Source organism: Emys orbicularis, chromosome 9 (genome assembly GCF_028017835.1).
Source record: "Emys orbicularis isolate rEmyOrb1 chromosome 9, rEmyOrb1.hap1, whole genome shotgun sequence".
In the NCBI taxonomy this organism is placed as follows: domain Eukaryota; kingdom Metazoa; phylum Chordata; order Testudines; family Emydidae; genus Emys; species Emys orbicularis.
Window position 1 is genome coordinate 56250827 of NC_088691.1, and position 19702 is coordinate 56270528.

At 50.3% G+C, this 19702-nt stretch overlaps 1 protein-coding gene across 3 annotated transcripts in view; it reads right to left on the reverse strand.

The window, feature by feature from the left end:
• ARMC8 (armadillo repeat containing 8) overlaps window positions 1-19702 on the reverse strand; it is a 208208-nt gene that overhangs the window by 16307 nt on the left and 172199 nt on the right. For all 3 annotated transcript variants that reach the window (XM_065410557.1, XM_065410556.1, XM_065410555.1), the window contains 2 exons: window positions 17000-17149; window positions 14404-14499 (listed from right to left, as the gene is read on the reverse strand). In XM_065410557.1, coding sequence (XP_065266629.1) covers window positions 14404-14499; window positions 17000-17149 — 246 coding nt within the window. The remainder of the gene's footprint in view (window positions 1-14403; window positions 14500-16999; window positions 17150-19702) is intronic.

Below are 19702 nucleotides of genomic sequence, written 5' to 3' on the forward strand. Positions count from 1 at the left end.
CATCATTGGAGATTGTTAAGAATGGGTTAAACAAGCACCTGTCAGGGATGGTCTATGTTTACTTGGTCCTGCATCAGTGCAGGGAGCTGGAGTTTATTTCTGGAGGTCTCTTTCAGCTCTACATTTCTTTGAGTCTGATTTTAAAATAAAAAGCAAGGTGAGCTCATTTCAACCCGCAAATAAAAATGATTACCTACCTTTCGTAACTGTTGTTCTTCGAGATGTGTTCCTCGTGTTCATTCCAATTAGGTGTGTGCGTGCTGTGTGCACAGTAGCCGGAAGGTTTTTCCCCTAGCAGTACCCGTTGGGTCAGCTCAGGTGCCCCCTGTAGTCGCACCTCCATGGCGCCGTATATAGGGCCCTGCCGACCTGCTGCCACTTCAGTTTCTTCTTGCCGGCTTTGCTCTGACAGAGGAATAGGTGGGTGGGTCTTAGAATGAACATGTGCAAAACAACTTGAAGAACAACAGTTATGAAAGGTAGGTAACCGTTTTTTCTTCTTCGAGTGCTTGCTCATGTCAATTCCAATTAGGTGACTACCAAGCAGGAACTTGGAGGCAGGGTCAAAGCTCAAGGGTTTGCTGATTGAAGCACCTTTCCGCCAAAGGCTGCATCATCTCTAGCCTACTGAGTAATGGCGTAATGCAAGGTACAGGTGTGGATTGAGGACCATGTCACAGCCCTGCTAATTTCCTAAGTCGGAACCTGGGCCAGGAATGCCGCTGAAGATGCCTGCGCCCTCGTGGAGTGCGCTGTCAGCGTGGGGGCAGGTACTTTCGCCAGGTCATAGCACATCCGGATGCATGATGTAATCCATGATGAAATTCTTTGAGAAGAGATTGGGAGCCCTTTCATTCTGTCTGCTACTGCGATGAATAGTTGAACAGATTTTTGAAACAGCTTTGTCCTTTCGATATAGAAGGCTAATCCCCGACGAACCTTCAAGGAGTGGAGTTTTTGTTCCCGGCTCTTTGTGTGTGGCTTGGGGTAGAAAACTGGGAGAAAAATATCCTGATTAACATGAAACTGGGAGACAATTTTCGGGAGGAAGGCTGGGTGTGGCCGAAGCTGAACCTTGTCCTTATACAACATTGTAAGGAGGCTCAGATGTTAGGGCCTTAAGTTTGGATACCCTCCTGGCAGAGGTTATTGCCACCTTCCAGGAGAGAGAGAGCAGAGAACATGTCACAAGTGGTTCAAAGGGAAGTCCCATTAGTTTGGAAAGAACAAGGTTAAGGTCCCAGGCTGGGATCGGCTGCCGTACTTGAGAGTATAACCTGTCAAGCCCTTTAAGAAAGCATCCAACTACTGGGTTGATGAAGACCGACCAGCCCGCCACGCCTGGGTGAAAGGTGAAAATGGCAGCCAAATGGACTTTTATTGATGACATAGAAAGCCCTTGCTGCTTTAGGTGCAGGAGGTAGTTCAAGATAAAGGATATTGTCGAGTGCGTAGAAGACGTGCGATTTTGCAATGACCGAATTGTGAATCTCTTCTATTTGGCTAAGTAGGTGGTCCTAGTGGACAGTTTCCTACTGACAAGGAGGACTTCCCTAAGTGGATCAGAGCAAGCCAGCTCCGTTGGGTTTAGCCATTCGATGTTGGGGTGTTGAAGGCGGCTGTGGTTCTAAGTTATCAGGTCCAGGAGCAGCGGTAGGGTTTCCACTGACCTCTCCAGAAGAGACATGTATCCAGTGCTGACATGGCCAGGCTAGAGCTATCAATATCACCACGGCTTTGTCCCTCCAAATCTTGAGTAGCACCTTGTGGATGAGTGGGATGGGTGGAAACGCGTAAAGGAGGTGGTCCTTCCAGGGAAGAAGGAATGCGTCTGCGATCAAGCCCAGGTTGTGATTCAGGAAGGAGCAGAACTGAGGACACTTCCTGTTGTGTCTTGTGGTGAACAAGTCTATCTGAGGAATTCCCCACTGTCAGAAGATAGTGTTCACGACATCTGGGAGGATGGACCACTCATGGTTGTGAAAGGACCTGCTGAGACAGTCCACCAACTCGTACTGAACTCCGGGGAGATAAAATGCCTACAGGTGTACTGAGTAAGCTATGCAGAAGTTTGAGGGCTTCTTGGCACAGGGGAGAGGAGTGTGCTCCCCCGTCTGTTTATATAAAACACTGCTGTTGTATTGTCTGTCATGACTGATACACATCTCCCCTCCAAGTGAGTTTGGAAGGTCTGGCATGCCAGACGGACTGCCCTCAGCTCTCTGACGTTGATGTGAAGTGAGAGCTCCACTTAGGACCAGAGGCCGAGTCCTGAGCTCCCCTAGATGTGCTCCCCAACCCATCGCTGACATGTCCATAACCAGTGACGGGGATGGCTGCGGTTTGGAGAAGGGAATACCTGCACACACCGCATGCGGGCTGAGCCAACACAGGAGAGACTTGAAAACCGGCCAGGAAAGAGTGACGCTTGTCTAGACTGTCCGGTTTTGGTCGATAAACCCAGGCTAGTCATGCCTGAAGAGGTCGGAGTCTCAGTCTTGCATGCTGTACTATGTAAGTACAGGCAACCATGTGGCCAAGGAGCTTTAGGCAATTCCTTGCTGTGGTAGTAAGGAATTCTATGAGTCCTTGTATGATGTCTCAAAGGGTCTGAAAATGTGACCCTGATAGAAACGTTCTTGCCTGTTTTGAGTCCAATACTGCCCCTATGAACTCTATCCTCTGACCGGGGGACAGAGTTGACTTCTGCATGTTCTATAGAAGGCCCAGGTTGTTGAAAGTTGCTCTTATCAGGCTCACATGTGCGTCCACTTGCGCTTTGGAGCAGCCTTTGATCAGCCAGTCGTCGAGGTATAGAAACACCTAAACCTGGTGCTTCCACAAGAAATCGGTCACAACTGCAATGCACTTGGTGAACACTTGAGGTGCCGCCGACAGGCCGAAGGGGAGGACTGTGAACTGATAGTGATTGTGGTTCACCATGAACCTGAGATACCTTCTGTGGGACGGTTAATGAAATATGAAAATAAGTGTCCTTCAAGTCGAGGGCGGCATACCAGTCCCCCAGATCCAGGGAAGGGATAATGGAGGCCAAAGAGACCATGCAGAAAAGACGGTTACTCACCGTTGTAACTGTTGTTCTTCGAGATGTGTTGTTCATATCCATTCCAGTCAGGTGTGCGCGTGCCGCGTGCACGATCGTCGGAAAACTTTTACCCTAGCAACACCCGGTGGGTCGGCTGTGGAGCCCCCTGGAGTGGCGCCCTCATGGCGCCGGATATATACCGCAGCCGACCCAGCGCCCCCTCAGTTCCTTCTTGCCGGCTACTCCGACAGTGGGGAAGGGGGGCGGGTTTGGAATGGATATGAGCAACACATCTCGAAGAACAACAGTTACAACGGTGAGTAACCGTCTTTTCTTCTTCGAGTGCTTGCTCATATCCATTCCAGTCAGGTGACTCCCAAGCCCCACCTAGGTGGCGGGGTCGGAGTGAGACATCGCTGTGTGCAGAACCGCTGACCCGAAAGCAGCATCGTCTCTGGATTGTTGCACCAGCGCATAGTGCGCCGCGAACGTGTGCACCGAAGACCACACTGCAGCTCTACAAATGTCCTGGATCGGGACTTGAGCCAGGAAGGCAGTCGAGGAGGCCTGGGCCCTCGTGGAGTGAGCGGTGAGGCATGGCGTCGGGACACCGGCCAGGTCGTAGCAAGCACGAATGCAGGACGTGATCCAAGAGGACAGGCACTGTGAGGAGACCGGTGAGCCTTTCATCCGGTCGGCCACCGCAACGAAGAGTTGCGTCGTCTTCCTAAACGGCTTTGTACGGTCAATGTAGAAAGCCAGGGCCCTGCGTACGTCCAAAGAATGCAAACGCTGGTCTTGACGAGTAGCGTGTGGCTTTGGATGGAAGACCGGGAGAAAGATGTCCTGGTTTACGTGGAAAGGTGAAACCACCTTCGGAAGAAAGGCAGGGTGGGGGCGAAGCTGCACCTTGTCCTTGTGGAACACCGTGTATGGGGGCTCGGACGTCAGCGCTTTGAGTTCGGAAACACGCCGTGCTGAGGTAATGGCTACGAGGAAGGCCGTCTTCCAGGATAAGTACAAGAGCGAACAGGTCGCTAATGGTTCAAACGGGGGCCCTGTGAGCCTGGAGAGAACGAGGTTGAGGTCCCACGTCCGAACCGGCTGGCGTATTTGTGGGTACAGCCGGTCCAAGCCCTTGAGGAATCTAACGACCATCGGGTTAGAGAAGACCGATGACGGGAGTTCTCCTGGGTGGAATGCCGAAATGGCGGCGAGGTGAACTTTGATTGAAGATATCGCCAAGCCCTGCTGTCTTAGGGACAGGAGATAGTCCAGTATGAGAGGGATAGGTGCCTGCAAGGGGGACGTAGCTCGTTGCTGACACCAACAGGAGAACCGCTTCCACTTGGCTAAGTAAGTGGACCGTGTAGAGGGCTTCCTACTTCCCAGCAGGATCTGCTGGACGGACTGCGAACATTGTTGCTCCGTCTGATTCAGCCATGGAGCATCCACGCTGTGAGGTGGAGCGATTGTAGGTCGGGGTGACACAGACGGCCGTGGTCCTGGGAGATGAGATCCGGACTCAAGGGGAGCGTGATCGGCGCTTGAACCGACAGCTCCAGCAGTGTGGTGTACCAGTGCTGCCTCGGCCAAGCGGGAGCCACTAGAATTACTCGTGCCTGGTCGGTGCGGATCTTGAGCAGCACCCTGTGGACAAGCGGAAATGGGGGAAAGGCGTAGAACAGGTGGCCCTTCCACGTTAGAAGGAAAGCGTCCGACAGAGAGCCTGGAGCTCGGCCGTAAAGGGAGCAGAATGCGTGGCACTTCCTGTTGGCCCGGGATGCGAATAGGTCGACCTGGGGAAATCCCCACCTCCGGAAGACTACTGTTGAGTAGAATGCCCAGCTCGTGGAAAGTCTGTGTCACCATGTGGACGTGAGCTTGAACTTGGTCCCTGGTGCGGCCGCGCACCAGCCAGTCGTCCAAATACGGGAACAGCTGTACCCCTTGTCGGCGAAGGTATGCCGCGACGACTGCCAGACACTTTGTGAACACTCTGGGAGCCGAGGACAAGCCGAAGGGAAGGACTGCGAATTGGTAGTGCACCTTGTTTACTACAAATCGCAGGAAGCGCCTGTGAGGCGGATAAATTGCTATATGGAAATAAGCGTCCTTCATGTCGAGGGCGGCGAACCAGTCTCCAGGATCCAGCGAGGGAATAATGGTCCCCAATGATACCATGCGGAACTTCAACTTTACTATGAATTTGTTGAGTCCGCGCAAGTCTAAGATGGGCCGTAGACCCCCTTTCGACTTGGGGATCAGGAAGTAGCGGGAATAAAACCCCCTGCCCCTTAACTCCTGCGGAACCTCCTCTATGGCTCCCATAGAGAGGAGCCCGAAAACCTCCTGTGTAAGGAGTTGCTTGTGAGAAGGGTCCCTGAAGAGGGACGGGGAGGGGGAGTGGGAGGGGGGGGGCGAGGAAAATTGGAGGGCGTATCCCCTCTCCACCGTGCGAAGGACCCAACGGTCCGATGTTATAAGGGACCAAGCACGGTGGAAACGGGAGAGGCGATCCCGGAAGGGGGGAGATGAATCCTGGGTGCTGGCTCTGGTGCCGTCCTCGACCGCACCTTCAAAAGGCTTGTCTAGGCCATGAAGGTGGTCTCGGCTGGCCCTGGTTCTGACCGGGTTGAGGGCCGGTCGACCGTCGCCTACCGCCTCGACCCCGCCTCCTGGCAAAGTCCTGTCTCGGGCGAGGCGGGGGAGGGTAGAACCTCTGAGGCTGGGGCCTGAAGGGTCTGCGCTGTGGACCTGGGACATGCATCCCCAGAGAGCGCATCATCGTTCGAGAGTCCTTAAGGTTTTGGAGCCTCGAGTCTGTCTTTTCCGAAAACAGGCCCTGACCCTCAAAGGGCAAGTCCTGGAGGGTCTGCTGCAGTTCAGGTGGCAGGCCCGACACCTGGAGCCAGGAGGTTCGCCTCATAGCTATACCCGACGCCAGGGTCCTAGCGGCCGAGTCGGCTATATCCAGGGAGGTCTGTAGGGAGGTGCGTGCCACCCGCTTACCCTCCTCTACCAAAGTCCCGAACTCTTCCCTAGATTCCTGGGGAACCAGTTCCTTAAACTTCTCCATGGAGGACCAGGTGTTAAAACTATATCGGCTTAAGAGCGCCTGTTGGTTGGCCACCCTAAGCTGCAGCCCCCCCGCGGAATAGACCTTGCGCCCGAACAAATCGAAGCGCTTAGCGTCCTTCGATTTTGGCGCTGCCGCCTGCTGGCCATGGCGCTCCCGTGCATTTACTGATGAGACCACCAGCGAGCACGGTTGAGGGTGAGTGTACAAGTACTCGTGGTCCTTGGAGGGTACAAAGTACTTCCTCTCCACGCCCCTGGCCGTGGGCGGAATAGAGGCCGGGGTTTGCCAGATGGAGGCGGCATTAGTCTGAATGGAGCGAATCAGCGGTAACGCGACCCTGGATGGGGCGTCCGCTGAAAGGATGTTCATGATCGGGTCGTGAACCTCCACGATCTCCTCCATCTGGAGGTCCATATTGCGCGCCACCCGGCGCAACAGGTCCTGGTGGGCCCGGAGGTCTATGGGGGGCGGGCCCATGGCGGATGTCCCCGCTACCGCCTCATCAGGCGAGGAGGAGGAGGATACTCCCGGTGGCAAGGGATCCAAAGGCAAGTCTTGCTCCAGGTGCTCCTGGAGCTGGGCCTCGCTCGTCCCAGGGTCTATGGCCTGCGCCGGCGTGGGCACTGGAGCCTCCATGCCCCCTGGCGGGGGGCGGGAGATGGTGGCCTCCGGGGCTCTGGGCTCAGAGCGTGCCGAGCGGGAGGCAGACGGTGGGGCCCCTTGGGCTTGGTGGTAGGCCCATGGGGTCCAAAAGGACCAGTGAGCAGGTCCCTGCGTAGGGTCCTCTGCCATGTCCTGCGAGTGGCCGAAGTCCGCCGAAACCGCCTGTCCCTGTGGAGGGTAGGCCGATCTAGAGGCCCCTTCAGAGGAGTGGGACGCGGATCTCGACGGCCATGGCGGTGCCAAACGCGATGCATCCGTCCCCGGCTGGTGCGGTGCCGGTCGGTGCTGGTCGTAGGGCGATCTGTCCCAGCGTGCCGGAGATTGGTGCCGGGATCGGGATCGGTGCCAGTAGCCGCGCCGGTGCCGCGATCCGGATCTGGAGCGGGACGACGATCGCGACGACACCCGGTGCCGGGAGCGGTCCCTCGATCGGCGCTCATACCGGTACCGGGAGGTGCGCCTCGAGTCCGATCGGTGCCGGCGGTCGCGACGGTGCCGAGATGTGGAGCGGCGCCGCGAAGAGGACCTCGACCGCGAGTACGACCGGCGCCGAGGTGATAGTCGGCGCCGGGACTCCGAGCAGTGTCGGGACCTGCTCCGAGACCTGGAGCGGTGCCGAGAGTCCACGGTTGGAGACGGTGGGCGCACCAGTGCAGGCTTGCCTCTCGACTGCACCATGCGCGGAGCCACCGGTGCCGGGAGCTGCGACGGTGCCGGCTCCGTGAGTGCGATCAGGTCCCTCGCGGTAGTAAATGTCTCCGGAGTCGAGGGGAGACAAGGTTCCACCACCAGCCTAGGTGGTGAAACAGTCCGTACCGGACTCAACGGCCTCGGTGCCGGAGTCGACGGTGTGGCCGCCTGCTTTTGGCGGTCCAAAGGCGGACGCGGCTCTACCCCCGGCACGGGGGGAGCCGGCGTCTTCAGGGCAGCAGTGTCCTGAGCCTTGCGGGCCTTTTTATGGCCCAGAGATAGAGATCGGCGCCGAGTCCCTTGAGGTGGGCGCGGTGCCGAAGTCTGCCGGTGCCGGGAGGACTTGTCCGCGGCGCCGGTCGGGGCCGCTGGGGCGCTGCGCACCGACGCGCTCGGTGCCGGGGCCGGGCGCGCCGAGGGAGGATCCGGGCTGAGCGCCGCCTCCATGAGGAGCTGCCGAAGCCGAAAGTCCCGCTCCTTCCTCGTTCGAGGCTTGAAGGCCTTGCAGATTGGGCACTTATCTGCGTGATGGGCTTCCCCGAGGCACTTCAAGCAGGAGGCGTGCGGGTCGCTTGTTGGCATCGGCTTCGCGCAGGACGCGCACGGCTTAAAGCCAGGAGCCTTGGGCATGAGCCCGGTATGCTCCGGGGGGAAAAAAGGGGGGAGAACAACCCCCTTAACCCCCGCTAACAATTTACAACAACTACAAACTAAATAACAACTATCTAAAGAACTCTAACTACTATACACACAACTATCTAAATGAACAACTATCTACAGAAATAAGCTAGAAGCTAGGGAGTGTGGAGACCAGCTATGCTGTGCTCCACAGTTCCAACGACCGTCAGGGGCGGTAAGAAGGAACTGAGGGGGCGCTGGGTCGGCTGCGGTATATATCCGGCGCCATGAGGGCGCCACTCCAGGGGCTCCACAGCCGACCCACCGGGTGTTGCTAGGGTAAAAGTTTTCCGACGATCGTGCACGCGGCGCGCGCACACCTGACTGGAATGGATATGAGCAAGCACTCGAAGAAGAACTTCAGTTTCTTCATGAACTTGTTGAGCTCTTGCAGGTCTAGGATGGGCCTGAGGCCGCCTTTGGCTTTTGGGATTAGGAAATACCGGGAATAGAAGCCCTTGCCCTTCAGCTCCTGAGGAACTTCTTCCACAGCCCCCACACTTAGGAGTGTGTGCACCTCCTGCATTAGAAGCTGCTCGTGTGACCCTGAAGAGGGTCGGGGGAGGGGGCTGGAAGGGAGGGAGTTGAATTGGAGAGAATATCCCAGCTCTACTGTGCGGAGCACCCAGCGATCTGATATAAATCGGGCCCACGCAGGGTATAAATGAGATAGTTGGCATGAAAAGGAAAGGATGGTTGGATCCAGTGTTTGAACTGATGCATCACCCTCGGGCGCACCTTCAAAAGGCCTCCTTTTGACCGGAGGACTGTTTTGACTGCCCAGAGCCCTGAGCCGATGAGGGAGAAGGCCACCTCCTGTTTCTATTACGCCTCCTAGAGTAGTCCTGCCTGTTCTGTGGCTGGTAGAATCAAGGTAGGGGCTGGGGCTTAAAATACCTCCACTGCATAAATGAAGTATGGAGACCCAGGGACTTGAGAACGGCTCTTGAGTCCTTAAGGCTATGAAGCCATGAGTCTTTTTTTTTTTTTTTTAAAGAGAAATGGGTTGAGCCCTCAAATGGGAGGTCCTGGATGGTCTGTTGGACGTCAGACGGGAGCCCTGATACCTGCAGCCAGCTCCTCCTCCTCATGGCCACCCCTGAAGCCATGGTGCGAGTGGCCGAATCAGCAACATCCAAGGCTGCCTGGAGCGACACCCTTGCCACAAGCTTTCCCTCCTCCACCAAAGTGGAAAACTCTGCCCTCGAGTCTTCTGACAGAAGCCCTGGGAATTTAGACATAGCCCCACAGGAATTAAAGTTGTATCTACTAAGGACCGCCTGGTGGATTGAAATTCAAATACCAGCCCACTGGTAGAACAGATTTTCCTCCCAAAGAGGTCCAGTTTTTTCGCATCATGGGCTTTAGGCGATTGGCCCTGGTGCACTCAGCGTTCCCATTCATTTGCTGCCACCACCACTAGAGAGTCTGGCGGTGGATGTGAATAAAAATGTTCAAATCCTTTAGAGGGAACAAAATACTTTCTCTCTGTCCTTTTTGCCGTCGATGGCAGGGAGGCGAGGGTCTGCCACAGCGTTTTGGTGGTGTGTTGTATGTTTTTTTATGAGCGGTAGGGCAACTCGGGAGGGACCCGAGGGGGCTAGGATGTCAACCATGAGGTCCAGTGTCTCAGAGACCTGCTCAACCTGGATCTCTAGGAGCTGCTGGTGGACCCTATTGTCCTTGAGTGCAGGAGCCATGGAGGTTCCAGCCACTGCCTCGTCTGGGGAGGATGAAGATGAGGTTCTAACCGGGACTGCCCCTTGCTCCTGGCCCTCGGAGAATGCGCGGTGCACCAAGGACTGGGAACGGTGCCACGCACTGCCATGTACAGAGCCCTGTCGGTGCTGAGGATCTCTATCCAAGTCCTTTCTTGGCACCAAAGTTTCCTGTGTCGACACCAGAGCACTGCACGCCAATGCTGAGGGGCTTGGCGTTGGCTCAGCTGACCCCAGCTCCAAGTGGGGACGGAGGGCAGCCTCCATCAGAAGTATCTTCAGACATTGATCCCTCTCTTTTTGAGTCCTGGGGCAAAATCCCCTACATATCTTGCAATGATCTTTTTGATGTGATTCCCCCAGACACTTCAAGCAGGAAGTGTGGGGGTCACTCCTGGGCATAGGCTTGCTACAAGCTGCACAGGGTTTAAACCCCGGTACCGGGGAGGGGGTGACGGGGGTACCCCCAAAACAATTCCCTACTGGAATTCTAACGATATACTGACTAACTAACTAACTACTACTAACTATTGATTTACCTATTTACAGGAGAAAAGTCTGAAGACTACTAGGGAGAAAGGCTTGCCGAAGGGAGAGAGAATGAGCATTCCAGCTAACCGTCACAGGCGGTAGGAAGGAACTGAAGCGGCAGCGGATCGGTAGAGGCCTAATACGGCACCATGGAGGCACGACTCCAGGGGGCGCCTGAGCCAACCTGATGGGTACTGCTAGGAGAAAAACCTTCTGGCTACTGTGCATGCAGTGCGCATGCACCTAATTGGAATCAACATGAGCACGCACTCGAAGAATCATAAGTCTGTGTTTGGAGATGCAGTTCTCAGTGTATAAAAAAAGGATGAAATACACTAGAAAATAAAGACTCAACATTTTTCTTTCTGTGCCATGAGAAGCTGGAAAATACCAGGATCTGGTCCTTCTTCATGCCCATGGGAGGCAGAGGCTGTTCCCTGTCATACATAATCTATTGCTTTGTCCAGACTCATTTTAAATGATGCAAGTGATGGGGTTGGGGGATTGTTTGCCAAAACTATTTTGAGAAGTTCTTCACCAGTCTAATCATGCAAGGGTCTGACTTTACTGCACGTTTATCTTGCATTATCTACACTTGAGTAACAACTCTTGAGTTAGCCTAGCTCAAGTGAGAGCAGCCATGCTGCGAAATAACACCCCAGCTGCTGTGTCCAGACTCACTCATGTGTGGTGCAAAGACTTCTGGGGTCATATCCCTTGGTTATTTGCATTGAACTAAGTTAAGCTACTCCATGAGTTCTTTCCCAGTGAATTGTGGAAGAACTTGTCTGTCCTTTCTGGGCACCTGGGGGAACTGTGGGAAAACACTGGAGGACTAACACCCAAGTGGAGCTAGCCTGGACCCACACTGCAGAGCGATTGTGTTAGCAGCTGACTTGAGCTTTAGTCTCTATCCCGACAGTCCAGCCAACTCGACTTAAAAGCACCACCACACCTGCGTTGAGGGTTTGAGTGTGGATGGGACTTAAGTTACACCTTGAGTTAACTGTGCAGTGAAAACAAGCCCCCAGATGCTGAGCATCTCCTGAAAAGAGTTCATGGAGTTGAGGGTGCTCAGCACTTCTTAGGATAAGGCCCTTATAAATTATAGTTTATGTGCTCTTCTCCAACTCTTCTGTATAGTACTTTCCTAGTTATCCATGACTTTTCAAAAACATTTCAGAGGTTTCATACGTTGATTAGTCAATTCCCTGAACTGCCTGAGATGCAGGCCATTCCAGCCACTGAGCTGCATATGTTCCCTTATCTGCCTTTATCAGAAGCTATGTCTGCGAGTTATTTATGGCTTCCTAATTATCAAGATCTCTATCTTATTATATACATTTGAAAAAACAGTTGATCATCATCAGCTATTTTAGAATCATTAATTTAATCTCGTGCCTTATTTATTAAGAAACGACTTTCTCTATAGTGTTTCCTTTGCTCCTGTTATGAGTAAAAGCCCTTCTTGCTTTGGCTTGTTCTGGGCCTACTGGGGATTTAGCAATGTCCGAATTTGGCTGCATATATGATTACCCTTGTTGCCACCACCATCACCAACACACCGAAGATAAAGGCAGCCACTGGGGAGCATCAAAGCTGCCTCTCTCCTTCCTTCAATCTCTAACTCTCCTCCTCGTGGACTCTCTGCGTGATCCCTGCAGCATGGCCATTGGCAGAGGCACTGTTTCACAGGTAAGTTCCCTCCTCTCCCTTCAACACTACCCTGGCAAACTTCCAGCCACCCTCTCACCTATCTCCCCAAGCAAAAGCCCCTTTTCCCCTCTTACCTGCTGCTGCATCCCTCACATCCAGCACGTACCCCTCCCATTCACACCTTGCAGTACCTCAATCTCTCCCTCAGCTAGTGCCACCTTCCACCACCTTCCCCCTGCATTTCCTCCTTCCTGCCTTTTTGCATTCCCCCTCCCACCTCCCTTCTCATTCTCCTCATGCTGATTTCCCCCAAAACTACCACCTTTAAGAGACACACTGTACTCTCTGTTGTGATAAATGGGTCTACAAACTTAGTCTATGAGCTCAATTGTAAAAAGTGAATCAAAGTTCATATAAAGCATAACAATAACCTATAATATTAAATGTTGATGTGAAAAATTGCAAAAGGGAGACAAACTCTGAATTAGCCCAAACAAAAAGGCCTATTGATATAATTCAAGGACTGTGTTAGGACCATGCCTGGTAACCAAGAAAAACATGAGACCGAAAATCAATGAGTCAAAATTGGTGTGTCGGAAACTAGGCCTAATTGGATGACAAAATAATGAGGGCATGGGCTATTTCATCCATCAATCCCTTTTTGGGTCCTTAAAGAAACTTTTGGGAGAAAAATTGACTACTGGAGGAAGCTTCACCATCATGGCATCCCCCCCACCCTGCCATCTTCTGGGACCCTGGACCTTCCTTGTCCTAATTCTGAGAGATATAGTGACCAGACCAGACCAGACCAGAGACACTGTCACCTCCACCAGCTCCAGTTAAATCCCAAACACAGCCTGGTATGTGAGACAGTCTCTCTTCCTCCCCTTCCGCCCCCCCCCCCATGTGTCCTTTTCCTCCCCCACCTTATTTCTTCTCTTTCCTAACCCTCCTTTTTCCTTCTGTCTAATAAGAGTCTGATTTAGCTGGCCGCACATATTTTGCAACACTGCTGTAAAGCCTGTGAACTGAAAGAGGCAACTAAACACAATGTCCTGAATGGTCTGACGCTGGCAGAAATATGCCAGATTTTAGAGTGGCTGATAAGACTGTGCTGTGCCTGTGTTTCTCCAGCAGTGAGGATGCAAGGGAGAGTCAACATCAGAGAGAGAAGCTGTATTTTCTGTCTTTGCTGTTCTTTTCTCTCTCCCCCTTTGTGTGTGTGTCTTGTTTTGTCTACTAGGAAATGGGACTGGATTTCAACAACAGCTTCAGCCCATCTCAACTAACTTCTTCTCTTTTCCCCCAAAAGGTCAGTTATCATCATCTAAGAAACTGTCAAACAGGAGTTTTTTCCTTCTAAAGGCTCTCTGCAGCTAAAGGGAACCAGGGATGTTGTTAAAATCAAAGCCTTATTTAATACTTCACATTTCAAATGCTTTAACTGTTTTTCATTCTTTTCTGTATCTTTAATGAAAGGTTAAAATGATTGTTATTAGACTGTTTACCATAGTACTAAGTGGGCTGAGGGCTCTGTATACCAAACCTCAAACCTGGTTTAATACTGGACAGTGACTAGGTCATGTTAACATCTTGTTAACAGCCCATATAGTCCATCTAAATTAGCAGAACAGTGCCTCACTGCTTCCCCTTGGTAACCCGAGCATACCCCATCACCTGCTACCTCTTTCCTCGCCTCCCACTGGAAACAGACAATTTGAACTTTCCACAAATGTCTTCTCAGAAGACAAGAATCCCCTGGTCTGAGGAATGGACAGCTGGGGTGACCTGGCCCACTACTTCCACAGAAGCATCATTGGTAGAGCACTTGGTGCCCCGTGGCATTAGTGGGCAGGTCACCCAACAGACCAGCAGATTGTGAGAGAGACCCCCTATATTTTCACTCTTCCATCAGTCCTACTGATACCTTCTTCCCTCTCTCCTGGCCCTATCTGGTGGGAAGTGCTGACTCCCCCCATTTCTTACATCCTTGCTGCTCTACCGCACACAGTCCTGATCTTTGCCAAATGTATATAATTCAGTATCCCGGAGTTTAAAACTATTCTGAACTCACTTCAAATACCCACCATAACACTCAGAGCCATACTAAGCTTAAGCTTCCTGCAGTGAAGAAAAATGGACAGTCTGGTCGTTAGCACAGATGTTACTTTCATAGGACTTAATTTGACAGATATCATGGTAAAATATTCAAGGCAAGTTATTTATAATCCCCAAAAGGGAAGACCTGTTAGTAATACACCCGTGATGAATGCCAACAGCTTAAACCTTTCTTGACACTTTTACCTAGTTAAGAGAACACACAAAATGGTAAAGGATACCTGCTCCTTGACCTCGATATTGTGCTCCCCTTCCAAAATAAGAGTCACTGCTTGCATGATTTGCTTTCCATGGGTGCTCATTATCTGGTCTATATGCTGCCAAAGCAATTATAGATACACAATTAGTATACATTTTCTAGAGAAAAGGACAAAAACATTTATTGTGAAAGTGAGTGGAATTATCATCAGCATTTCTAGGTGCCAGTATCTTTATGCAAGGTATCACAAATGTGAGAACCCATTGCAGCAGAAAACAAGAGTTATTTTTCTTTTCATTACTTTAGCCAACCCTTGTCACAGGGAACAGAATAAGGAACTATATGTTTGATCCTACTTCCACTGAAGCCTGTTGTACATTTAAATACTGACTCCCCCAGAGCAACACAGTTGTCACTGAGGGCATAATCTGAAGACTGAAGGATCTTTGAGTCATAAATTGACAACCTGATGAACATGAGAACTCAGTGTGATGCTGTGGCTAAATGGGTCAACACAATCTTTCCATATTTAAAAGGGGGAACACCAGGTAGGTGTAGTGATATCACTTTGCTATTAGCCAGGATGGGCAGGGATGGTGTGTCTAGCTTCTGTTTGCCAGAAGTTGGGAATGGGCTACAGGGGATGGATCACTTGATGATTATCTGTTCTGTTAATTCCCTCTGGGGCACCTGGCATTGGCCACTGTTGGAAGACAGGATACTGGGCTAGATGGACCTTTGGTCTGGCCCACTATGGCCGTTCTTATGTTCTGTATACAGTACTGGTGAGACCAGTACTGGAATACTGTGTCAAGTTCTGGGGTCTGCACTTCAAAACTGAAATTCTGAGAGGGTTCAGAGAAAAGCCACAAAAAAGGATTTGTGGCCTGAAAATCTCTCACAGCGAGAGATTTAAGCAGCTCAATTTATTTTGCTCACTGAAGCGAAGTTTTACAGGTGACTTTATCATGGTCTATAGCCACCCATGCTTGGAGGAGATGAGATACACAGGAGCACTCATCTAGCAGAAAAAGGCATAACAACATTCAGGGGCTGGAAATTGAAGTCAGCAAAGTTCAAACTCGCTGTAAAATGCAAATTTTTAAGTGAGGGTAATTAAGCACTGGAACAGATTACCAAAGATATGGTAAATTCTCCATCACTTGGAATCAAAGTCAAGTTTAGAGGGTTTTTTTGTAAACAAAAACAACCCCCCCACCCAAAAATACTGCAGTTCAGTGACAAGTTATTGGGTTCGAGAGTGAAATTCTGTGGAATATGGTATGGCAGAAGCTCAGAGTAAAGAATTATAATGGTCCTTTCTTATCTTAAAAAAAAAAAATCTATGAAAGAATATAGAGAGTTACTCAGAAATAGCTGGGGCCATAATTTGGGCTGCAAAACCACTTTAACTGATGGTTCAGTCACCAGTTTGACTGTAAACTCAGGGTGCGTTTACAGGGCAATTAGAAAACAAATATTTTTACTTGTAGATTGAGCTAATTTGATATGAAAATTGAAAATCAATGATTATGGAACCCAAATGTGCACTTTTTATGGTGTCATTTTTCATGACAGAAGCACACTTTACAGGTGGCTATGTTCCTACATAGAAGTCCACCTTGCCAAATATTTATTGCACTTTTTCTCTATTCTTCACTAGATGGGCCTCTTGCTCGTCCTCCATTCGTATCTCAAGCACTTTACTTCTTGCCATAAAACAGTTCACGTGCTTAAATCTTATATCATCTTATTCTATTCTGTAAAAAGGATATATGAACTGTGTGAATGCACAATCCAGTAGATCAAAATCAAAGACTGAAGAATGTTTTAAAATGAGAGATAAGATACAAATGAAATAGCTCAGACACTTGGGGCTTGTCTATACGGCACTGGCTGTGTGCACCATAGAGCGCTCTATTGTGCTGTGCTCTAACTGCCCTGTGTAGGCCATGCTGGCGCAAGGTATCCAGTTCACCTTGGTATCAACGTATCTTTTAGTTTGTGCCAGCAGGGTCTACATGGGGCAGTCAGAGCGCAGCATGTTGAAGTGCTCTCCAAATCACACGCCTCTAATGCGCACTACCGGCACTGTGTAGACAAGCCATAAGTAAGGAGAAATATAGGTATCCTTAAGATATCTGCATCCCCATAAGCACTGTAAGTTAATTTCAAAACATAAACCACTCCTCCTGTTAACTAGACTTTTAACAGAGTTTACAAAAATGTGTCTGTCTGTCAAAAGCCTTTCTAAACACGAACAGAATCAAACACCCAACAAAAAAGTATTGGTATGTATCTGGAGACATAACTAGTGATAAAGCTCCGGCTAGATATGCAGAATTCTCTCTTTATTAAAGATTTTCACTTCATTGTGGTCTTTTATGACCATTAGTGTTTTTGGGTTCAGATACTTCAATAATGCACAATGGAGGCCTCACAGTTTCAACAATAATATTCAAAAATGAACTTAAAGAGAAAGGTGATTTGCTTTTCAGACCTACTAGATCACTGGAAAGAGTATTATGCATTATGAATTTACAATGTATCATCTATGAATGCTGGGTAAGTGTTAGGAAGACAACTTTTCTGGAGGATCTGTTTGTGGTTTTACTTACTGGGCGAGTAGACAGAAGATTTCTGAGCAGTCCCAAAGTTTTCATTAGCACGTTTACATCTGAATCAGAGAGTAACTGGAATAATTGTTCTGTACTCAAACCTTGTAAGATGTCTGCTTTGATCTTTTGTTCTGCTTGAAATGCCATGTTCTGAAGGACAGATACATACAGAAAAACTGAGCCATACACCTCATATTAGCATTTCTCCTTCATTTAATTTTGTCTCAGAGTGTGCTTTCCATTCTGTCTACAGAAGAATTACTACCATCTGCTGTGCATACATTCTTGATAAAGTAACCCTGCAAGCAATGCAAGGAAATGTTACTCACCTTGTAGTACCTGGAGTTCTTTGAAATGCATTGTCCCTATGTGTAGTGCACTTCAGGTGATTCACAGGCAGCGTCTTTTCAAGGAGGCAGGTACCCAGAGTCCAATGCCACAACAGACTGCAGTACCGCCCTGCCCAGGGAAACATCTGAGGCAGCCACCTGCACCACGGTAGAATGTCTCGCAAAGGTGTGTACAGAGCCCCAAGTCATTGCACAGCAGATGTCAATGAGAGGGACATCCTTGAGGCAGGCTACTGAGGCTGCTTGGGCTGTCACAGAATGTGCTCTCACACTGCCCATAAGAGGGACATCGTTCATCTCATAACAGAAAATGATGCATCCCTGGATCCCTTTTGACAGCCTCTGTGTGGAAATGCCCTCTCCTTTCATCCATTCCATAAATGATACAAAGTCTAGGAGATTTCCAAAATTTCATTCTCTGTAGGCAGACCGCAAGGTCCCTATGCATATCCAAGGAGAGACACATCACCTCTTTCTGCCTGGTGTGTGGTTTAGGGTAGAACACAGGTAGATGGATAAGTTGGCTGATGTGAAAGTCTGATACCATCTTAGGGGAGAACTTCTGGTGGAGTCTCATGGGTGCCTTATCCTTGTGGAAAACTGTACCGGGATGGGGAGATCTGCCATGAGTGCCCCTAGCTCCCAACCTTTTCTGGCTGACGTGATTGAGACGATAAATTCTACCTTCATGGAAAGATGAAGTAGAGAGCAAGATCCCAAAGGCTCAAACAGCACCTTAGTCAGAGTTGATAAACCAGGTTCAAGTCCCAGGCTGGTACCAGCTTTGCCACTGGAAGGAAGACACTAACCAAGCCTTTCAGGAACAGAAACGGGACTGGGTGAGAAAACACAAAGTAGGTGTGTACAGGTGGGTGAAATGCACTAATGGTCACCAGTGTCCCATGTATTTTAAGGATAATTGGCTAGCCTAGTACATCTGGGATTCCTGACCGTGAAGGGGAAATTCCTTATCGATTACACCAGAATATAAATCTTTTCCACTTTGCCGTGTAGCATTTCCCAGTAGAGTCCTTCCTATTACTGCTCAATACGACCTGGACATCTGCCAACCAGGCTTTCCTAGGTCTGATATCCATCCCTACAAAATGCCCTCAAGTGCTGGTTGAGTTAGAGTGGTAAGTCCTCCCTTTGTCTTGAGTCAAAAGATTTTGCCTCAGCGGGAGGTGGGGAGAAGACTGGCTTGACAGTTGCAATAACAATGGGGTACTAGAACTGATGGGTCCAGCTCAGCACTATGACAATGACCGCACCTTGTCCTGTCTGATTTTCCTCAATACCTTGGATAACAAAAAATGCACACCTCAGGGCCCCTAAACGTCCTGGAAAGTGCTGCCCAGAGAGCCCACGTTGCACCATCTCTGAAGCAGAACTTGCACTTTTTGTTCATATTTGACACAAACAGATCTGTGGCTGGGAGACCCCACATCCAAAACACCTCCCAGAGAGATGGGTCATGCAGCTGTAACTCATGCTCTGTGGAGAAGTGTCTGCTCAGAATCTGGCACGGTACCCTGAACGGCCATCAGGGTAATGTGCAATTCCAAAGGGCGATGGCCTCCACACAGTGCTGTGAGGAGCTTGCTCCTCCCTACTTGTTGATGTAATAGACTGTTTCCATGTTGTCTGATAACATCTGGACTGAATGGCTGCAAATGCAAGGTAGGAATTGTTCGCAGGCCAGCCTGACAGCTCTCAACTCCAACACGCTGATGTGCAGCACAGACTCCTGAGAAGACCACTTCCCTTGCACTACCTGCCCTTCCAAGTGGGCTCCTCAAACTATATGTCCACAGTCACAGTCATTCTTGGGAGCAGGGAACTGAACAGACCGCCACACACACTCCTTTCCTCTGTCTTCCCACCTGCCCAGGAATGTTAAGATCCTTTGTGGAACTGTGACCAGCAAATGGAGACTGTTTGCCCAGGGTGTATGCAGTCCATAGCCATGCTTGCAGGCATCTGAGATGAAGCCTTGCAAATGGGATCACATAAGTGCTTGCAGCCATGTGACCCAACAGATCATCCAAATCTGCTGTATGAGTCCATCGATGGCGAGGAAACAGTCATCTGGTATGCATGCTCTGGCCAACCATGTCCAGCCTTTCTCTGATGAATTCCTCATTTGTGTCAGTTCCAAAGTGGATTTCTCTGGGTTCACTCTCAGACTCAGCCTTTCAAACAAGTCCAGAAACATGTTGGTTGCTTCTTGCATTTCCTGGTAAGATCAACCCTTTAGGAGTCAATCGTCCAAGCAGGTGTACACTGCCATCCCCAATGATGAAAGGGAGCTGGCACCATGACAGGGTGAAAACCCTCGGCACTGCATCGGTAG